The sequence below is a fragment of the Trichosurus vulpecula genome, chromosome 2, assembly GCF_011100635.1.
Source record: "Trichosurus vulpecula isolate mTriVul1 chromosome 2, mTriVul1.pri, whole genome shotgun sequence".
NCBI classification, from domain to species: domain Eukaryota; kingdom Metazoa; phylum Chordata; class Mammalia; order Diprotodontia; family Phalangeridae; genus Trichosurus; species Trichosurus vulpecula.
In genome coordinates this window covers 269,874,165-269,896,879 of record NC_050574.1, presented here as the reverse complement: position 1 = coordinate 269,896,879, position 22,715 = coordinate 269,874,165, and the positions used below count along the sequence as shown (strand labels likewise).

The following is a 22,715-nucleotide window of genomic DNA, read 5'->3' as shown; positions in this document are numbered from 1 at the left end:
GAGGAAAGGGCTTTGTAAATCTCAGTGCACTGTGGAAATGTGAATGATTGCCTGGGCTCTCTAGCCAAGGCTAGCTCATAGCCCCCACCAAGTTGTTCCTAGGGACCTTGGCACGTAGGAGAGAGAAACTGAGAGAAGGAGGAAGGAAAACCTGGGCAACCTCACAAGGTAAGAGCAGAGGTTTTAACAAGCTCTTAGTAAACCCTTTCAATGTACCAGGCACCATGCTAAGGGGCACAAATATTGGCAGGAAATGGTCTCTGCCCTCAAGGAGTTTACAGTATTCTACAGATTAAAATATATACAAAATAAATACAAATTAGTTGGGAAGGGCGCAGAAGGGAGTGCTAAGTACTAGGGAAATCAAGCAAGGTCTATTTGTTGAGAGTGGCATTTGAGCTGATAGTCGAAGGCCACTGGGATTTGGAGAAGCAGAGGTAAGGAAGGGAGCACCCTAAATATGGAGGCAGTTTGAGCAAAGGTGGAGGAACAGTACATACAGGGAACAGGAAGAAGGCCCATTTGGCTAAAACAGAGTTACATCAGTACAAGGGAAAGACAAGAAAGGAATCTAGCCTAACTCCACTTCCCCCCACCCCCACCCCCCGGGAAAGAAGCAACATGGCAGGAAAGTAGAGAAAGTAATGGAGATTGTCATTCTTTTTGATTAGACAGAGAGGTCCTAGGACCTCCCGTAAAGACCAAGAGGCCAAAGTAGTCCTTTGGGTGTCTCTCCTGACCCAGAAATGGGCCCACCCCTCTGGTCATGAAAGTAAGAAAAGGTACCCACTGGGCAGGTAGAGATGGTGGTTCGAGGCTGGGAGACATTAGAAACAGTTCTGGACTAGGAGTCAAGAGACCTGGATTAGAGTCCTAGCTCTGTAACTAACCAGCTGTGTGACCCTAGGCAAGTCACAACCTCTCTGGGCCTCTTTTTTCATCTCTAAAGTGAGGGGGAGGTGGGAGGGAGTAGTTAGACCAAATTACTTCTAAGGTTCTTTCCAACTCCAATACCTTATATACAGCCTGGGTAGTGCTATTAGGGAGCCGGGAGACCCAAGCAGATTCTAACCCTGAGTTAATCTTATAAAGTGAGAGAAACACCCCTTTTCACTACCATGCCAGTGTGGAAGAAGGATGGGCATATACATCCTTCGTGATTGTCCTGTTATCAGGGAACCCCTGAGCTAAGCATGAGCTTCAGGGTGGAGCTGGAGGCCTTCCCACTCAAGCTGAGAATTCCCAGGCCAACCTAAAGGCAGTGGGGTTTGTTTTCCCTGTGAAGTCACGGAGGGTGAAATAACAAGCACCATAATAGGGACCCCACCCAAAATAGGGGCAGCAGGGATCGCTCCTATCTGCACAACAATGGCAACAGCTTCATGAGGTAGCTAATATGAATATAATTATTCTCGTTTAATAGGTGAGGGAACTGAGACTCAGACAACTGCAGTGACTTGCCCATGGTCACAAGGTTTGTGAACATCAAAGCCAGGCAGGACTCCAACTCCAGTGCCCTTTCCATTGTCCTGAAGAGAGATCCTCTTTGGAGCTGGAAGAGACCTTAGAGGCCAAACCCCTCATTTTACAGATAAGGAAACTGAGGCATAGAGAGGTTAAACGACCTGTCCAGGGTCACACAGATACTATGTGGTGGGACTTGAATCCAGGTCTTCCTGGTTCCGAGTCTTGTACCTTACCTATTACACCATGATGCTTCTGAAGAAATAAACATTTCACTCCAACACATCCTGTCTACCCCTTTTACTCTCAATGCCAAGGAAAATCCCACACTCCTTTTTGGAGAGACAACTAGTCACTTCTCTCTGGAAATGGAGAACCCCCCCCCAAGAGGGGGATAGATGGGTATAATTCACCACTTATTAAGGAAATACAACCTCCCTGAGACTTCACCATGTTTTATAACTTCAACCCAGCTTTCTCTGGCCCCAATCGAGTCAGCACAAGGATTGACAGTGGCTTATAGGAGCTACTTCCCTCCCTTGTCCGCATCCAAACCCAAACCCCACTTTCCCCTGTATCATTTCCTTATGCCAAGAGAGACATGGTAGGGAGGTGATGTATTATAGGAAGACATTCCCTCGGAAGGCTGCTCCCCATTAAACAGTCTGAAACCACTGTTGTCTGTGTGTTCTTAGTCCAAGACCCTCTGTGTCCCTCCCACCCTGTTCTAATCTTGAATGACCATCTTTGGAAGAAAAAGTCCCCCTCACTGACTCATCCAGTGCCCTGGGGGAACCAGGAGGCCTCCTTTCTCCTCTTCTGACAGCTCCTCCTCTCCTCCCTGATTGATTCCTCTGCTAGAGCAGCAGACAGCTTGCCTCCACTTCTGAACACTGCCCTCCCACATTTACAAATTCTCACTCATCTTCTCTTCTTTCTCTTCCTCCTCCTCTTTCCTTCTCCTCTTCCTCCTCCTCCAGAGGCCCAGACTAACATCCCTTCTCTGAGGAAAGGTGAGCTGAAAGCTCCCTTTCACCCCACTTCTCATGTCCTCTTGTCTCCCCAAAATGAACTTCAGTTCTCTCAGCCTTCACCCTAGCAAGAGTCTTCTTCTCCCACTCTTCCTGCCTCTCCTACTCCCACCCCTCTCCCCTTTCCCTATAACATTGTATAGGGTCTTTTCATCATGTCCCTCAGTTTTCAGCTTTCTCCCCCTTAGACTCCAGCCTTCTCCGAGTCCTGTAGGACCCTTTCTCCTCTGCTGACCCAGGCTCTTGCTCTGATTTAGGCTGCTGACCTTTGCATTTCCACTTCACATGAGACATCTCTCATTCCCAGGACCTCCACCCTCCTGTCCTAGAAGACGCTATATTCAGTCTCCAACCTGTTGCCTCCTTGAGATGCACAAACTCTTCAGACCCTCTAGGAATTGATCATACTCTGCTCTCTGTTTTTCCCACTGTCTTCTAATCTTTGGCTCCTTATTGTCTCTGCCTCCCTTTATTATCTTGAGGCTGTTGGACTTTAGATCTGTAAGAGAAGTTAGAACCAATCTACTCCAGCCCTCTCATTTTACTTAGTCTCCAGAGAAGTAAAGAGTCTGGCTTAAATGAATTTTACCCTTTCTAACCTTGACACTTCCCTTCAGGACCCCATTTCTGTTGCTCCTAAAACATATTTCCTTCTCTCAATTCCTGAAACTAAATTCTGCCCAACTCCCCGGGGCCTCTTGAAATTCTGAGAGACTATGATTCTAAGATTCTGCCTGCCCCACCCCGCCCCACCCAATGATTCTTGTTTCTCTGTCCCCTTCCATCTTTCTCTCTCCCCTTTTTCTTGGATGCTAGGCTGGATACTCCTCATGTCAGACTGGGGCCTCTGAACCTCACCTGCTCCCCGGGCTCCACCCCTACCTACACCTCCCTGCTGATTTCCTCCTACTCCCTGTTCAATTCCCTTCTCCCTGCCCAGGCCTGCCACTAAATGCCTTCTTTGTTTTCTCTCCCACACTTGACTGGCTGCCTCTGGCCTCTCCACTGCTTGAGATAGACTCTAAATGGGCCTATCTCACCTCAATTCTCCTTTAAGAACCTCCTCAACACCCTCTTCCCCTTGAAAAGCTGGCTTTTGCAGCCAGATATGAATGAATTAGTAGCCCTCCGTTGGAGATAAGGGACCTGGGAGCTCAGAACCCTTCCTATACTTCTGTAACCAGACTTCTCCATTGGGTTAGCCCAAACCTGCCTGGAACCTTGGATCAGGGATGGGAGTTCTCCCATTGAAGACAGACCTGAATACACAGAAAGACCAACTATAGGGTCCAGCCAGAGGCAGAGTGACTCCAGAAGAGCCAATGCTGCCCAAAAGGAAGTTGTGATTAGGTACTTATATGTCTTCCTCCAGGCCCAAATTACCCACACAGACTCATTAAATTTTAGATCTGGAAGAGATCTTAGAGGCTGTCGACTGTAATCAAATGAACTAGATAATTAAAGCCGCCACTTCTAGGTAATTGGTAGTTATCCAGATAAGCATCCAACACATTGAATACAGTTTTCAATTTCATATGGATGTTTGGTGTCCTCTAGATTAAAGTAGATTGAGTAGATTAAGGGGCAGCTAGGTGGTGAAGTGTTGGTGAAGTGTTGGACCGTGAAGTTCAAATCTGGCTTCACACACTTACTAGCTGTGTGACCTTGGGCAAGTCACTTAAACCTGTTGTTCATCTGTCAAATGATCTGGAGAAGGAAATGGCAAACTACTCCAGTATCTTTGCAGAGAAAATCCCAAATGGAGTCATGAAGAGTCTGCCATGATTGACATGACTGAACTACAACAAAGATTAAATACTAATCTGTTCCCCCGGGATCTCCCTGTCCTTTTTTTCTTCTTGGCATCCTACTACCAGGAAAGTCAGCTATGGTATAGTAGAAAGCTCCCTGGACTGGGAGTCTGGAGACCAAGTTCCAATCCTGGCCCTAACACAAACTAAGTGTGTAACTTCAGGTAAATCACGTTGGGCCTCAGCCAGCTCCATCATTTCCCAATGGACTGCAAGACTTCATCATGCCCTTGATCTGGGTACCACCCCCTCCCACATCAGCTTCTGCTTCTATGTTGTCTTCTTCCATTAGACTGTGAGCTCAAGGGCAGGGACTGTCTTTTGCCTTTCTTTCTATTTCCGGCACTTAGCACAGGGCCTGGCACATAGTAGGTGCTTAACGAATGCTTATTGACTGATTAAAGCCCCTTCCACTGCAGGATTCTAATCCGGCAATGATACTAGGTCACCCACTCTGAAGCCTTGCAGCCCCTCATTGTGCTCTGTAGATGTTGAAAGTCACTGAATGTGAGTGGGAAGGGATCCTCACAGTCAGCCAGGCCTCTCCCTTCATTATACAGCTGAAGAAAATAAGCACCAGAGAGATGATGTTATGGACCAAAGGTCACACAGCCAGTTGGCAGAAGAGTTGGGACCAGAATCCAGTCCCCTGAAGAATCCCAATCCACAGCTCTTTTCATACCTTTCCAATCCTTGAGTTTGAGGAGGCCCATGGAAGTCATCTCATGTCATCTCTGCTCGCTACTTCCTATAGTATACACACCATTCCTTCTCTCACCTGTACATCCTAGAACAATCGATTCCCCCATGCCTGGAATGCCCTCCATCCTCAACTCCTCCTTGCAGAATCTCTAGCTTCCTTTGAAGCATAGCTCGGGGGCCACGAAGACTGAATGAAGCCCTCCTGATTTCTCCCCCCACCATCCAGCTGTTATGACTGTCTTCTCTTGAAATGACTTTGTATTACTTTATTTACTTACTTGTAAAGGTATAGAATGTTCTTCTATAGCCTGTCCTTGAGAACAGGAACCACATAATTTTTTTTTTGTTTTCCTATCCCTAATGCCTAGCACAGTGCCTTGCATATAGCAGATGGTTAGTAAGTAATAAATAATTATTTTAAATTAATAATAAATAATAATACATATAATAAATACTTTTAATAAAAATAAGTTGAGTTCCTTCATAGTGTTGAGTCATTTCAAATCACATCCAACTCTTCAAGACCCCATTTGCTAAGATACTAGAGTGGTTTGCCATTTCCTTTTCCGGCCCATTTTACAGATGAGGAAACTGAGGCAAGGAGCGTTAAGTGACTTGCCCATGATCACACAGCTAGTAAGTGTCTGAGGCTGGATTGGAACTCATGAAGATGAGTCTTCTTGATTCCAAGCCCAGACTCCCTTCTTGGCAAAGATACTGGAGTACTTTGCCATTTCCTTCTCCAACTCATTTTACAGATGAGAAAACTGAGGCAAACAGGGTTAAGTGACTTGCCCAAGATCACACAGCTAGTGATTGCCTGAGGCCACATTTGAACTCAAGTCCTCCTGAATCTGGGCCCAGCACTCTATCCACTGCACCACCTAGCTGCCCCTCTTCATAACACTTAAAACTAACCAATCCCAGAGTTGTATTTCTTTCCTATTCTTCAAGAATAATGGGTTAGAAGATGGCCTTTAAGGTCTCTCCCAGCTTTAATATTTTATAAATCTATTAAAACTTTAAGGGAAAGAGGTTTTTACCTTCTTTCCAAGTCCTTCTTCCCAGGGGGAAGGGGGGGGATCCCTTTATGTTGGAGCTGCCTCCCAAAATACCTGTCAATGCCATTGGTCCATTAAGAGCTGGGTCAGAGCAGTGACTTTTTCAGCACCACTGCTTCAAAGGATAAAAGAACTCTCATAGAGCATTGACATTGGCTGCAAAGCTGGGAGGCCAGAGAGTTTGGCAGAAGAATTGAGAAATGGGATGCCAAGAAGTCCAACAAAGCACAAGGGAGATAAATTAAGTGGAACGATTGAGACCAAGAGGGCAGACAAGGAGCTCATTTGGCCCCAGGGGGTCCTGGCAAACTGACCGGAGAAGTTTTGTGTGAGCCAGGAGAGTCCATTCTCCAGAGAGGATAGCCAAGACACACCACACGTCTTTGGCAACAGACACAGCCCCAGCTGGTTCAACTCTGACTTTGCGTTCGGTGACAAAGGCTTGGGTCAGCGCTGAGCTGCCTGCTTCGTTGTGCCAAGCAGGATGGGATGCAAAATAGATAGTCGGTCTGCCCTGGGAAGATGCCCTGAACTTGCTTTTAAATTCTGAGGGCTGTTGTGCTGGTGGGCTTCCACAATAAGGATACAGGCTAGACAATACAACATAGTATAGTGCAAAGAACACTTGAATTCGAATCTTGGTTCTGCTACTTACTATCTTGGGCAAATCACTTCTCTGGGCCTCAGTTTCCTCATCTGTAAAATGGAGAGGTTAATGGGATGACTTCTAAGGTCCATTCTAGTTCTAAATCTAGTTCTAGAAGTGGGCTAGGTGCTGCAGTGGATAGACCTCTGAGCCTGGAGTCAGAAAGATCTAAGTTCAAATCCTATCTCAGAAACTTATTAGCTGCATGACCCTGGGCAAGTCACTTAACCACTGTTTGCCTCAGTTTCCTCAACTGTAAAATGAAGATGATAACAGCACCTACCTTAGAGGGTGGTTGTGAGGATCAAATGAAATGATATTTGTAAAGTGTTTAGCACAGTGCCTAGTATATAGTAAGCATTTAATAAGTGCTTATTCATTGAATTGTGGTACATGAATGTAATAGAATACTATTGTGCTATGAGAAATAATGAGCAAGCAGACTTCAGAAAAACCTGAAAAGACTTACATGAACTGATGCTGAGTGAAGTGAGCAGAACCAAGAGAGCATTGTACACAGTAACAGCAACGTTGTGTGACAACTAACTTTGATAGACTTGGCTCTTCTCAGCAATGCAAGGATCTAAGACAACTTCAAAGAGCTCATGATAGAAAATACTGTCCACAGCCAGAGAAAGAATTACAGAGTCTGAATGCAGATCGAAGCATACTATTCAATCTTTCTCTTTTTGGTTTTGTTTTGTTTCTTCTTTCTCGTGGTTCATTCCATTGGTTATAATTCTTCTTTGCAACATGACTAATGTGAAAATATGTTTAATGTGAATGTGTATGTAGAGCTTATATAAGATTGTGCACTGTCTTGGGGAAGGGGGAGGGAAGGGAAGGGGAGAAAATTTGGAACTCAATAGCTTGTGGAACTGAATGTTGCAAACTAAAAATTAATTAGTTAATTAATTAATTTTTTAAAATATGCAAAAAATGCTTATTCCCTTTCCCCTTAAATGCAATGATCCTAAGACCTATATGACCTTTGGGATCATAATAATAGCTAGCAGTCATATAGGGCTTCAAGGTTGGCAAAGTGTCTTATATATACTGTCTTATTTGACCTACAACTACCCTGTGAGGTAGGTTCTGTTATTAGCCCTATCTTACCATTAAAGAAACTGAGGCTGAGAGAGATAAAATGACATGCCCAAGGTCACACAGCTAGTGAGTCTTTTAAGTCTTCCTGTGCCACCACTGTAGAGCTGCCTCATAGAGTGAACAGAAAAAGTAGATTCTTCTCCTACCCTCTGGCCTGGCAAGCACTCAAATGTAGAAGGTTGGGCCATGTAGCCTCAGAGGCCTCTTCTGTTCCAAGGAGACTTTGCTTTGGTGATTCTCAAGGTCACAGTAAATCAATAGTGTGACCTAGAAGCCAAAAAAGCTAACACTATCCTAAGATGCATTGAGAGGCATGATGTTGAAACTACAGTGATGGATGGTCCCACTGTACTCTGTCCTGGTAGGACAATACCTGGGGTATTGCATCCAGTTCTGAGTACCACCTTTTGGGACAGACATTGAGAAGCTTGAGTGTATTCAGAGAAGGGTAATTGTTATGGTAAGAGGAGTAAAGGCCATACTTTACAAGGGTCATTCAAAGGAAGTGTTGATGTTTGGTCTTCAGGAGAGAGAGGACTTGGAGGGCATAGGAAAGAAGGGAGTTGATGGCCACCTTCCAGTTTTTGAGAGGCTATGATATGGAAGAGCCCCAAGGGTCAGAAGCAGGAGCAGTTGGAAGAAATTTCTAAGAGTCAAATTTTGCCTCCATAAAGGAAAAACTTGCTAACGATTATAGCTGTCCAGAGTTGAGATGGGTGACTTTCAGAGCTATTAAGTTCCCACTCACTAGAAGGTTTCAAACAAAGACTGGATGACCAGTTGTTCGCTAGATTGTAGGCAGGATTCTTGATCAAATATGGCCTGAGAGGCTCCTTCCAATTCTGAGATTCTATGATTCTACTGGGTAGACTTGTTAACATCTAACCCTTTACTATTCTCCAGCAGGCTAATTAACGTGTTTGTCCCTACCAAGTAACCTCTCCCCAAACATTCCTGGCTCAGTCCTTAAGACATTCATTCACCCGGAGCCCAGGGAGAGCCCTGGCCTCATTTACAGACTTACACAGTTGAGATGGTTCTGTGGTTACCTCATCTGTGCCCTTTGCTAACAGGCCTGCTGAACCAGTTTTGGACCATGGTCCCAAACAAAGACCCATGTGCAGAGGTTGATGTTTGGGTCCACAGAAGAACCAAGAGGAGGGCAGGCCTTCTCCTTTGCTTTCTTTCCTCCACCCACAAACTGTTTTCTCAACGTCTACCACCCCTGACATTCCAGCAGGGCTGGCTGGCCCTAGGCAGAATTATGAGGTTACTGTCATGCCCCACACCCCTTTTTGAATGTCCTCCTCCACTCCAGCCCCTAGGAGCCCAGCTCTCATCCTACAACATGAGCTCCTTGCCCAGGGTCCCACCACTGCCTGATCAAAGCTGCCATCATCAGCATCATACCTACAGACACCAAGGCCCCTGTTCAGACTTACCAGTCCTGTGTCCCATTCCCTCAGTGCCCTGTTCTGTGAAAGGGCTAATGTGAAAAAATTAATCCACGTGAGGGTGATAATAGACCGAGGGTAGCACAGTGGAGAGAACATTGTAGTCAGAGGACCCAGATTCAAATCCTGATTCTGCTTCCTAATTATTCTCACTACTTCCTAACTATTAATGATCTTGGACACATCACTTAACTTGTCTTTGGGTCTCAGTGTCCTCGTCTGTAAAATGATGACTTAGATCATTTAAATCCTTCCAGCTCTAAATCCTATGATGACAAAAAAGATGTCCCTCCCAGATAATTAATGTGCATTTCTGAAGACAATGCCTTAAGCCAAGAGAATGACTACAATGGGAAGAATGCGAAGCACCAGGGAGAGAGTTGGGCACAGAAAAGCTTTCTCTGCCCTTGGAACTATCCCATTTCTTTGGTTCCTTGCTTTGCTATCACCATAGAAAATAATCCCTGTAGGCATTTGAGAAAGCTAGAGAGGGCTTATCTCTCATGAAAATGGTGGTCATGAGAGCACTTACATTTATGTAGTGTTTCAGAACAGGCTTTCTTCACAGCTACCCTAAGAGATAGGAGATAGAAGTACTTGTATCATCCCAAACCTTCCATGGCTCCCTATTTCTTCTGGGATAAAAATACCAACTCCTCAGTCTGGCCTTTAAGGCCTGCTACAACTAGATACCAACCTCCCTTTCCAGACCTATTTCATCACAAGCTTCTTTCCTCAATCTACTGTCCCCTGAAGTCAGTGTTCCATCTCCAGCCTTTGAGCATTTGCCCAATGCCTGGAATGTATTCCCTTCACACTTCATACCTCTGCCACTCAGAATCCTTGTCCTCTTTTCAGACAGAGGGTCCTATGTCACCTTCAATGGGAAGCCCTCAATGAATACTCTCCCGACCCAGCCACTAGTTTTGATTCTCCCCCTCCTCAGGTATTCCTGAAGCTCTTTGGCTACTCTTTCATTTGCCCCCTCATTCCCTATTTTGTATTATACTTAACAAGGTATGCGTCCTACCCCCTCTAGTCACCAAGAAGAAGGTAAGCAAGAAACTTCAGTGTCTGAATCATGTCTTGTCTTTGTATCACTAACACCCAGTGGAGTACCTTGCATTTAATAGGTCCTTAATAAACATCTTTTAGATTGAACTAAATTTTACAGCTAAAGAAACTGAGGCTCAGAGGAAGCCATAGCACCATAAGATAGTAGATTTAGAGCTAGAAGGACCAACTTCCTCAATTGACAGTTGAGAAAAAGGAAGCACAGAGTTTGGTTAAATGACTTGCCCAAGGTCATACAGTAATAATTAGCTGATGAAGGATTCAAACCTAGGCCTTCCAGACTTCAACACCATCACTCTGTCCACTATGCCATGCTGCCCCTAAAGTTAACGACTTATACAAAGTCCCACAGCTAGTAAATGACAGAGCAGGACCTCAAACCAGGTTTTCACATTTCATGCTGAGCAATCTTTCCACAGCACCAAGTCTTTTCTCTGTCGCTCCATGAATCCAATCTCTTCCATAAGCATCTGCTCAGGGCATACTATATTCATTCAGAGCTGCCTGGTTTTGGTTGGGGATGTGTTCTTTAGGATGACATCTGCGCAGGCACACACACACACACACACACACACACACACACACATATGCAGGAAAGTGTGTGCTGTCCTCACTAGACTATAGGTACACCAAAGGCAAGGGACCATGTCTTGTATCATTTTGTGTGGCCTCCATAGTGCCCAGCTTGGTATCCATAGGTGGTGCACCAACAGAGGTGCCAGCAGAGCCAGGAGACCAGGATTCTAGACCCACTGGAAACTCTATCCCTTGTGGTCACCGACCTCAGATGAGTCATTCACCTCTCTGGGATTTTTCATGCATTAAATAAAGAAGGTTGGACTTAAAGTTTACAGAACTTGCCTCTTCTGGCTCTAAGATTCTTTACGAAATGAAGGTGGATGGCCTTTAATGGGAGTCTATTGAAGTGACACCCAGGAGGTGGCTTTATGGCAGATACGTGTCCTTAAGCTCTATTCTAGGCAGAGAGGGACTTAATAAGTACCTGTTGGTTAATTTGTGTCCCACAATCCACTTCCACTATGCAGTGGAGAGAGCACTGGGTCTGTCATCAAGAAGACAAATCAAATCTGGTCTCAGACACTTACTAGCTGTGTGACCTTGGGCAAGTCACTTAACTGCTATCTGCCTCAGTTTCTTCATCTGTAAAATGGGGATAATAATGGCACCTACCTCACAGAGTTGTTGTGAAGATCAAATGAGATGTTTGTAAAGCACTTGACACATAGTAGGTACTTAATAAATGCTTGGAAATAATAGGAGGTCTTTAGGCAGAGACTGGACATCTCCTTCTCAGGGATATTGTTGAGGGGATTTCTTTCCAGGTACAGGTTGGACAAGAAGGCCTCTGAGATTTTTTCCAACTCAGAGATTCTGTGACAGCCTTATAAATGTTAACAACCCCGGGTGGTTCCAAGTTGTACAGGCTTGGGGGGGAAGGGCAGAAAGCTGAAGAACACAAATGGAGGCAACCTCTAACTGGTGGAGACCAGCTGGGGGTTTGGTAACTAACCATGAAGTAGGGATTTTTTTTTCTGGATTTGTGACTGTGCTGCCCACAATTTAAGCTCGTTCCAGTGAGAGCACGCACTATATATACTAACTCTGTTTCCAAATGTGTCACAAAATCACAAGTATCTGAAAATCTTAGAGCTAACAAGGACATTAGAGGTCATTTAAAGAGTCAGTCAGAAGGACCCAAGGATCCTATACTCTTCTGCCAGGAGGAGGGACTTGGGGTGTTCAACATGAGGCCTAGAACTTTTTCCTCTGAGAGACCTTCACATCCTAGCCCCAAGCAGTTCTACTTACTCCCTCCCTTCCGGCATGTCCTTAGCACGGGTAGGCTAGGCTCTATACATGCCACTAACTAACATCCTGGCTTGAGGATACTTTAGGTTTTCCTGATCTTGGGTGATTTATCTCATGAGTCTGCCCTGACTTCTTCATTAGCTGAGAAACTTCTCAGGACATGTCCTGTTCCCTCTAGATCTTGCCATAATGCCCATAGTCCGGGGTCGTATCAATGACAGTGACCAAGTTCAAGAAATGGCTTTGTTGGATACCTATCCCATTACTGCCTCTCTTAGAGAAACGGGTAGGGAGAAGGAGGTTAATTTTATTAAATTATTTAAATTAATTATTATTGATTATTAATATCATGAAATATTACACCATTAATTAATTTAATAATAAATTAAATTATTTCTAAGGTCCTTCCCAGGTCTAAATCTCTATGATCTAGTAACACTCTGAAATCTAGCTGGTTGGGTCCAGTAGATAGATTTGGAGCCCTGCCTCAGAATATTTACTAGCTGTATGATGCTGGGTAAGTCACTTAACTTCTCTCAGACTCAGTTTCCCCATATGTATAATAATAGTACTTACCTCAAAGGCTTATTGTGAGAATCAAATGAGATTGTATATATAAAACGCCTTGCAAATTTAAAACACTACATGATTATTATTATTATTATTATTGTTTATGCACCAGAACAAAGCAGTGTATGTACATGGGGATTACAGCAATTCTGGGTCTCCTGCAGGGTTATCTGAGCTGTTGTGCATTACAGTAAGATACTGAGCCAAGGCAGGTACTACAGTCTGGGTCCAGGGCCAGGACCAAAGGGAGAGACCTTTAAAATGTGGCCAGGAGTTTTTTCAGAGGCCTCTTGAGCTTTGTCAAAGGCAGTTTGAGATGGCCTTGGAGTGGATCGTGCTGCCGTGTGGCTGCGACCACTGGATCTGGAGGCAGAGGACCTGGATTCCTATCTCTACTCTAACAAGATCTTTATAATGTTGAGTAAGCCATTCCCCTCTCTGGGCCTCATTTCCTCATCTGTGAAATGATAGAGGCTGACCGGGTGATCTCTAATGCCTCTTCCGGCTCTAAATTCTGTAACACAAAATTGCAGGGATAGAAGGATTCAGAATACAGAAAGGGGTCATGGGTTTGGAGATGCTCCCCCTCCTTCAAAGGTGGAACAGAAAAAGTTTGTATCCAAAAGTGGTCCATTGACCAGAGCCCTAGCCTCGGAGTCACACAACCTCAGTCTAAGTCTCAGGTCCATCATGCTCTGCTAACTGTCTGACCATGGGCGACTCATTTAACTATCCTCTCTCTGCTTCATTTTCTTCATCTATAAAATGAGGATAATCATACCTGCCATAGCTAACTATCAGCGTTGTTGAGAGGATCAAACGAGACCGCGTTTGTGAAAGTCCTTGTAAACTTGGGAAGTGTTACACAATTATAAGGTGTTATTATTAAGAGGCAGTGTGCTGGATTTGGAAACAGAGGGCTTGGCTTCAAATCCTGCTCTGCCACTCAATACCTACCTATGTGACCTCCATCAAGGTCCTTAGTTTCTTTATCTGCAAAATGAGGGGTTTGGGACCAGATGTTGTCAAAGGACCCTTCCAGCTCTAACTCTTTGTTCCTGGGAGTTAATGATCCTATTCCTCTGTCCATTCCATGGTAGGGAGAGACAAGAGAAATGGAGGTGTCCCTGAACTTTAATGGGTAATGGCAGGGGAGGCCTTCAAGTGAAGCTGATTCCCAGGCTTCTCACCAACATACATCATTGAGAGTCATATGCAGGGATAAATAAGATCCTTGGGGAATTTTTAAGACAAGGAGTCCCTCTGCTAACTGGAGAGACCTTAGATTCCACAGAAAGGGCCCCAGCCTGCAAACAAACTAACAAAAAACCCACCACCTGTTGCCATCTAGTATCACCCTTCCCAGGAGGTCTATTTGCCTTAAGATTAGAGACAGAAAGAATAGGACCACCTGATTTAGAGCTAGAAGGGACCTTAAAGATTATGTGGTCCAACCTCATCCTTCTAATTAAGAGCCAAAAAGAATAGGACCACCTGATTTAGAGCTAGAAGGGACCTTAAAGGTCCCTCAGGTAGTCCAATTTCATCCTTCTAGAGAAGGGAAAACTGAGGTCCCTACAGAAAAGTGAAATCATTTTCTTAAGACTACAGATAGTAAGTGGAAGAGCTGGGATTAGAACTTGGGTCATCTGACTCCAAATCCAAGAATTTTTCCATTCTCCTCCACCCTTCTCCTCCCTCCTACTCTCCCTCTCCTTACCCCACCCCCACCCTGAGGCCAAAAAAAAAAAAAAAAAGAAAAGAAAAGTCCTAGCATGGAGACTGGCAGTCCCATTCTCCTTTCTAATGTAGATTTTCTTCACAACCTTGGCCAAGCACCTTACCTGTTGTGTCCACCTAAAAAATGATCCTCTCCTCCTCTCCTTGACTCTTTGAGATCTTTGGGAACAAAGAATTCACTATTTCTGGTGCCCAAGCTTGTGGTGGGGAGAAAGACATTCCAGCGGGCTGTGACTAGCCAACTCCGCTATGCCACACAAGCCAGGGGAGGAAAGGTCTAGCCTGGGAAAAGGGACTGCCCCACTCCCCCAGGGGTCTTAAAGGGGAATGGAAAGGACAGAAAGCACAGGTGAGGGTTGGTGGGGAGAAGGGTAGTGATTGGTTACCTCCTTCTCTGCTTTGGCCTCCTCCACAGTCACCGTGCTATGATTCTTATGCTCCTGGAACATGCAGAGATAGCAGATGCAGGTCTGGTCTGTCTGACAGAAGAGCTCCATGGTCTTTCCATGCAGGGGGCACTTCCGGGCCTCAAAGTCTCTGATGGGGTCCAGCAGCTGATGGTCTCGGAAAGCGGCTCCCTCCAGGTGGGGCTTGAGATGCAGTTCACAGAAGGAGGCCTGACATACCAGGCAAGACTTGACAGCCTTCTGCTTGTTGCCTATGCAGGAGTCGCACAGGATCTCCTCTGAACTGGACTTGGGCCGAAGGAGGATGCCTGAGTCTCCCCCACGGGGGTAACTGTTCCTTCTCCCCTCCCCAGGCTCCATGATGGACACCACAGGCTTCCTGGACTCAGAGAAAATGGACTTACGCAGCTCCCCCTTTTCTGCAAAGGTTACGGGTGGCTTCTTTGAGCCCCCCAACTGGAGGCCAGCATAAGGGGACCTCTTGTCCACAGAGTCGATGCTAAAGTAGTTGGAACTCTTGTCATCTACAGACTCAACAAACTGGATGATCGGTTTCCTCCAGTCATTACCAGAAAACAAGGTGCTCCTTCCCTCCCCATGTTTCAGGGGACTCCCTGGGTTTTTGTTCTCAGCACCTTCCCCGACATGCCCATTGGTAGCCTTGGTATCCTTGGCTTCGACCTTACCGCCATTCTCCACATTGCCATTGGTGCTTAGGGGGCTTCGGGCATCCCTGGCCTCGGGGCTGGCCCCGTTGCTTCTTGTGCCTTCTGAGGCTTCCATTCTCTGTCACTGTCAGTGGGACCAACTGGAGATCTGGGACAGGGTGACTGATCAGTCCCAAGTCTGGGTAAGGAGTGGAGAATGAAGCCAGGGAACCTGGAGACACACCTGCAGGGGCCAGGAGGGAGGAGGGGCAGCCACAGCCTCAGCAACAGGAGCAGACCTGATAGGAGGGAGGAGCAGACAAGTCAGCAATGCCAGCTGAGTGCCTAATTACATGGCAAGGGCCACGCCCTGAACATTCAGACCTAACCTGGTTTATGAAAAGAAGAAATATTTTTTCCAGTTTAATAATTTTCCATAACTCAATAACCAGTTGAGCTACTTCCATCAAACGAACCTGTTTCTCATCTGAAAAGAAAATTTTCTGACCTAAAAAGGTGGGTGCGGCTCCCAGAATGGCCCACAGAGCAAGGGGGCATTAATTGGGTCACAAAAGCCAAGTAGCCTTGTAATTTGTAGGCCCGGGCTTCTGAGGAAGATCCCCCACCCTCAGACAGTGGGCTGGCCTCTCACATGAAGGAGCATTCGTGGTTTTCTTTTGGATTTGGGCCTTTGGACTGTGAGGAGAAGACCAAGGGAGCATTGACATTCTGGTCCAACAGCCCCTCAAATCACAGGTTACATCAATAGATTTAGAGCTACGAAAGAGACTTAGAGACCACTTAGCCTAACTCTCTCATTTTACAGACAAGGAAATGGAGATTCGGAAGTAAAGTGATTTGTCTAGCATGACACAATTAAGGGTCAAAGGCAAGATTTGAACCCATGTCTTCCTCACTCCACCTGCGTACTGCCCTATGCTGCTTCAGTAGGCCCAAAAAGACCCATGTAATAAAACTCCCAGAGTCTCCAGGTTTCCTCACAACAATCTAGTACGGGAAGCGGTGCTGCTATTAACACCCCCATATTGCAAATAAGGAAACCAAAATCCAGAGAGATTAATTGACTTGCCCAAGGTCACACAGCTAGTATCACATACTTACAACGGATGTTTCTATACAAATTCAACTCACTCCAGCTGGCACCCCAAAGATGGAGAAAGTTACTTAAGACATTGCCTAAGAAACACCCAGGAGCAGAACCAGGAGACCACTGTACACAGCTACAGCCACATTGTTCGATGACTAACTTGGATAGACTTGGCTCTTCTTAGCAGTGCAAGGTTCTAAGACAGCTCCAAAAGACTCATGATGGAAAAAGCCATCCACATCCAGAGAAAGAAGTACAGTCTGAATGCAGATTGAAGCAAACTATTTGCTCTCTCTTTTTTGTTTTGTTTCTTCTTTCTCATGGTTCATTCCATTGGTTATAATTCTTTGCAACATGACTAATGTGAAAATATGTTTAATGTGAATGTATATGTAGAGCCTATATCAGAACGCATGCCATCTTGGTGGGGAGAGGAGGGAGGAGAGGGAGGGGGAAAAATTTGGAGCTCAAAAGCTTGTGGAACTGAATGTTGTAAAGTAAAAATAAATAAATTAAAAAAAAAAAAAGAAACTCCCAAACCAAGGAGTAGGGACCAAGAGCAAGCCCCACAGGTCTGGACTCCTGGCTCTGGCCCCCACTGCCTCTGTTTCTCAGATTAAAGTCTCCCCTCCACGTGGCTGTATAGTTCCCTGAAGGAGGTGGAAGCAGTTATTTGAGTATGACTATCACCTAAACAAAAGCCCCTGAGGGTGGGGTGGGAGGGAGGGGATAAAACAGACTTAGAGAAAAATACACAGCCCTCCCACAGCAGACATACTTTTCTCAATCTCCTCTGTTCTTGCTGGGGCATGCCATCTAGTAAACTCTGGGAGGCCTCCAGCTTCTGCAGTCTTTGCAAACCAATGACCTGGATACAAGGCTTTCCCTCTCCCTGAGGTGGGCAGGTGAGGGGTTGCATGCTTGTAAGAGGGGATGTTCCCATTCCCATTGTATTCACCAGGTTCTGTGTTGGTTCTGGTCTTGGGTCCCTGAGCTAAATACCTAATCCTTTGTCTCAAAGAGAGAAGGAGGGAGGAAGCAGGGCAAGTGGGAACAGTAAGCTCACAGGACTCCAAAGAGTACAATGGAAGGAGCCCAAAGTCTTAAAAGGAGAATTTCTGCAAAAGGGGAGGATGAATTCCAGCTACAGATCAGGGAGACCTGGATTTGGCCTAGGAATCATCTCTTTCTGTAGTCTCATCTCCACTGAGGGTCCAGCTCCACTGGACAAGACAGGGATCAGTGGAGTCTAGGCCTGTTCTACCGTTCTCACAGCTGGAGAGGCCTCTGAGCACAACCTCCAGCAGAGAGGGACACAAGTTTTTAGAATACTTTATGTCCTACCCCTCTCAGCTAGGGAGGTAACAGACTCCTCAACTGAAACATAACAAGGCTAAGTGACCTGACCACAAATCAAACAGCTAGCTAGCTAGTGGCAGACCTAGGACTAGATCCCATGTCTCTTGATTCTTGTTCCTCTGGTAAAGCCTTTGCTATCCACACCAAACCACAGCAGATCCCCCACTTCCCAGCTCCCCTGTCCCTTGTGGTCTGTATCTCTTATTGAGCAACTAGCACATTAATACCTGGTACTGCTATCTGTGTGACCCTGGGCAAGTCACTTAACCCTGTTTGCCTCAGTTCCCCATCTGGAAAATGAGCTGGAGAAGGAATGGCAAAGCGTTCTAGTATCTTTGCCAAGAAAATCCCAAATGGGGTCATGAAGAGTCATAACTAAAATGACTGACCAGCAACAACTGCTAGTTATGTTTTCTTGCATTTATATATCCTATCCCCTCAAATCCACGGTAGGCTCCTCAGACCCAAGGACAGTGCCTTAGGCCTACCTCTTTGTTATCTTCTCAGAGCCTAGCACAATGTACAATGGAGAGGCTATATGGTTCAGTGTCCAGGGCTCTACAGTAAGGAAGACCTGGATTCAGATCAGCAACTGTGTGACCATAGATGAGTCACTTAACATCTCTGAGTCTTGCTGTCTTTTCATCTGTAAAGTAGGGATAATAACATCTGTTGTGCCTACCTCACAGAGAAATTGTGGGGATAAATGAGATAATGTATTCACGATTTTGCTAACCTTAAACTGCTATATAAATGACAGTTCTGGACCTCAGTTTTTGAGGTTGGACTTTATGTGTCATGGACACTTTTGGCAGCCAGTCTAAGGAAGCCTATGGAGCCCTTCTCAGGATTGTGTTATTAAATGCGTAACATAAAATCTATCCAACCACAAAGGAAATAAATTATATTGAAAGATTTATTAAAATATATACTTTTTAAAAAGAAACAAGTTCAAGGATGATAGGTTAAAACCCTATGGATTAAGTGATCTCCAGGGTTTCTTCCAACTCTAAATCTTATGATCTTAGTAGGTATTTAATTAATGTTTGTTAAGCTAAATTAAATCAATTGATGGATTTTTCCCCCTTCTATACTGGGCCTCATTTCTTCACTCCTGATTGTTGTTGAGATGAAGTGCCAAGGTAGGGATAGGCTCCCTAGGGGCTCCCAAATATCCCAGGAATTATCTGCCAGAAGCACTGAGGTCTCCACCTTCCCCTCCATCCACCCACCTCCACATGACTCACACAAGTCTATTCACATCTGCCAGAAATGGAGGATTGTAACTTTTTGTGTGCTAAAATCTAGGGTAGAGAAGGAGAGGAAGGGGGAGGAGGGAGAAGGCATTCAATAGGAAGACAGTTCTCAGGCTAAAGTCCTTCAAAACCCCCTTAGCCAAGCCCTGACATTTGTTTTGGTGTCCATCTGATTCATTCCTGCCCCATATGGAGGCAGGGATGACCTCCGTATCCTGTCGCTGAAAGGCATCTGTGCAGGGGGAGTATGACTTAGAGCTGTCTAGCATCACCGGGCCTGCTTTTTAGATGGGTAGGAGAGTCTTTAAGAGGTCTCCTAGCCTATGCCTCTGAGAAGCAGCAAGACAAGTGCAGTAGAAAGACTTGTAAATCTACAATCAACCAACCTGGGCTCCAATCCCAGTTCTGCCTCCTATGTCCTGGGTTACCTTTCGATAAGAAACTTAATTTCTCTGTGCCTCAATTCTTCTTGCCTAGAGGCATCTAGGTGTCAATATGTATAGAGTACTGGGCCTAGAGTCAGAAAGACCTGAGTTGAAATCTGGGCTCAGACACTGACAAGCTGTGTGACTAGGCACATCACCTAACTTCTGTCTGCCTCAGTTTTCTCAACTTTAAAATGAGGTTATTAATACCATCTACCTCCCAAGGTTGCTTGTAAGGATCAAATGAAATAATATTTGGAAAGCACTTAGCATAGTATCCACACAAGGTAGGTACTTAGTATTTGTTCGCTTCTCTCCCTTCCCGTTTGTCTATAAAATGATAGCTTTGACTAAATGGCCTCTACGATTCCCTTTGGGTCTATACCTATTATCTTATTTACAGTATGAGTGCTTTTTAACAGAATTACAGAATCTCAGACTGGGAAGGGACCCCAGAGGCCATTAAACCCAACCCATGCCTAAGAAACAATGCCTCACGCAACCTGCCCAACAAGGGGTCATCTAGCTTTTGCTTGAACACCTCCAATGAGTGTGAATCCATCATCTCCCCAGGGAGTCCACCTTCTTTTAGACAGCTCTGATTGTCAGAAGCTTCTTACATCAAATCTAAATTTAAGTCTTTGTCACTTCTATCCATTGCTCTCAGTTTTGCCCCCTTGGACCAAGAAGAATAATTCTAGTATCCTTTCCACAAGACAGCCTTTTGAATATTTGAAAACAACTATCACATCTCCCCCCAAGGCTTTTCTTTTCCTAGCTAAACAACCCCAGCTCCTTCAAGGAATCCTGACATAGAATGAACCCAAAGTTCTTCACAAAAGGGAATCTCCTCCACTCCTAACATTCCTCAAAGAAAGGAACACCATAACCTCCCTCATGGTCAAGAAAATTATTCTTTGAATGTCACTTGAATGTCACATCTTTGGAATCAGAGCACCTGGGTTCACATCCTACCTCTGATAATTACTATGTCCTTAGACAAATCCTTTAACCAAAGTGGGAAACTGAACTTTGGTTTGTTCAAGTTTTAAAAGAAGTGGAGGGGTGTGGTATTAGACTACAGCAGTGGTGGGAAACTTAAAGCCTCATGGCCACATGTGACCCTCTAGGTCCTCAAATGTGGCCTTTTGATTAAATCCAAACTTCACAGAACAAATCCCCATAATAAAAGGATTTGTTCTATAAAACTTGGTTGCTTTCAGAAGGCCGTACTTGAGGACCTTTCAAAGGCCACAGGTTCCCCACCTCTGGACTAGAGGTTCTCTGAGGTTCCTTCCATCTCTAAATCTATGAAACTTGAAACAAAGCTTATATCCTCCTTCCTACTGCATATGGAGAAATGAGACTGGCTGCCAACTTTCAACACATCTCTTGCTACCTTCCAGGGAAAATGAGTAAGTATGACTGTGACTGTGGCAGGGCACAGTGTATACAAGCTTTTCATTCAGTGTTGATCTCACACGAGTTGCCCAGCCCCCTAAGATCTTCTCTCCACCCACTTTTCCCTCAGCAGCTCCTTACAAGAGCTGTCTTCTATCCCTTCTATGGAACCTCCTTGGTCTCTTTCACAAAGTATACCACAAAGCCCCATCACCTGCAGGAAGCTTCTTCTGATTCAGTGGGGTGGAGCCATTGTAGCCACCCACTGACTAGTGCTTGGGGATGCTCCCACCTTGATGTGTCCTCTGGCCACTCATAAAATAATAAAATGCATGAAGAGATGTGTTAAAATGAAGAGACTCTTCATCAGACCCTGACTCTGGAAGGGAGAAGCCAACAAATCTATCCTCTGCCTCTTTAAGCAAGACTGCGTACTAACCCTTCCCCAACAGATGGAGGTCATTCCCATATTTAGAGACCTACAGAAAAAAATCCACAACCTCCCACTATCCTACATCTCAGTGTTTGGTAGCCATTACTATCAGAAAGTTCTTCCTTAAGCCTAACCTAAATCTTTTATAATTAAAAAAATAAAGACATTAAAGAGATGATGGTAAATGTCTGTTCTCTTATAAGTCACTGAAAACAGAATAAGAGAGGATGGAACCTTTGCTTAAATAGGTTTGAAATCCACCAGACCTGTATTCGAATCTGGTACTGTGTTTAAAAAAAGGCAGGAAAAAAAGAACCTCTCAGTTCAACACATTAATTGCCTATGATATTCAAAGGATTGTACCAAGTACTTGGAATGGAAGGTATACAAAGAAAAATGAAACTTGTGTTGCCCTCAAGGGGCTTACACTGCACTAGGAGATATAGCCTATACACAAGTAAGTTATTATGGAATTTCAAGAAATGGGAAAGAGGGGTGAGAAGGGGAGGGGGGAAGAGAAGAGACAGGGAGAAGAGAAGAGAAGAGAAGAGAAGAGAAGAGAAGAGAAGAGAAGAGAAGAGAAGAGAAGAGAAGAGAAGAGAAGAGGAAGAGAAAGAGAAGAGAAGAGAGAGAGAGAAGAGAAGAGAAGGAAGGAAGAGAAGAGAAGAGAAAGAGAAGGGAAGGAGGGAAGAGAAGAGAGGAGAGGAGAGGAGGAGAGGAGAGGAGAGGAGAGGAGAGGAGAGGAGAGGAGAGGAGAGGAGAGGAGGGAGGGAGGGGAGGGAGGGGAGGAAGGGGAGGGGAGGGAAGGGGGAGGGAGGGGAGGAGGGAAGAGAAGAAGACGAAGAAGAAGAAGAGAAGAAGAGAGAAGAAGAAGAAGAAGAAGAGAAGAAGAAGAGGAGGAGGAGGAGGAGGAGGAGGAGGAGGAGGAAGGAAGAGGAGAGAAGGAGGAGGAGGGAGAGGAGAAGAGAGGAGAGGGAGAGAGAGAGAGAGAGAGAGAGAGAGAGGATAACTGAATAACTGAGGGAATTAGGAAAGGTTGTAAGAGATGGCACCTGAGCAGCTCCTTATAAGAGCTACCCTCTGTCTCTTCTATGAATCCTCCTCAGTCTCTTTCACAAAGTATACCACAAAGCCCATTTCCTACTAGAAGCTTCCCCTGATTCAATGGGGTGGAGCTATTGTAGCCACC

At 45.2% G+C, this 22,715-nt stretch overlaps 1 protein-coding gene across 2 annotated transcripts in view; it reads right to left on the bottom strand.

The window, feature by feature from the left end:
• TRIM29 (tripartite motif containing 29) overlaps positions 1-22,715 on the bottom strand; it is a 74,119-nt gene that overhangs the window by 36,821 nt on the left and 14,583 nt on the right. For both annotated transcript variants that reach the window (XM_036742661.1, XM_036742662.1), the window contains one exon: positions 14,877-15,843. In XM_036742661.1, the coding sequence (XP_036598556.1) occupies positions 14,877-15,680 (804 nt within the window). In that variant the 5' untranslated portion in view covers positions 15,681-15,843. The remainder of the gene's footprint in view (positions 1-14,876; positions 15,844-22,715) is intronic.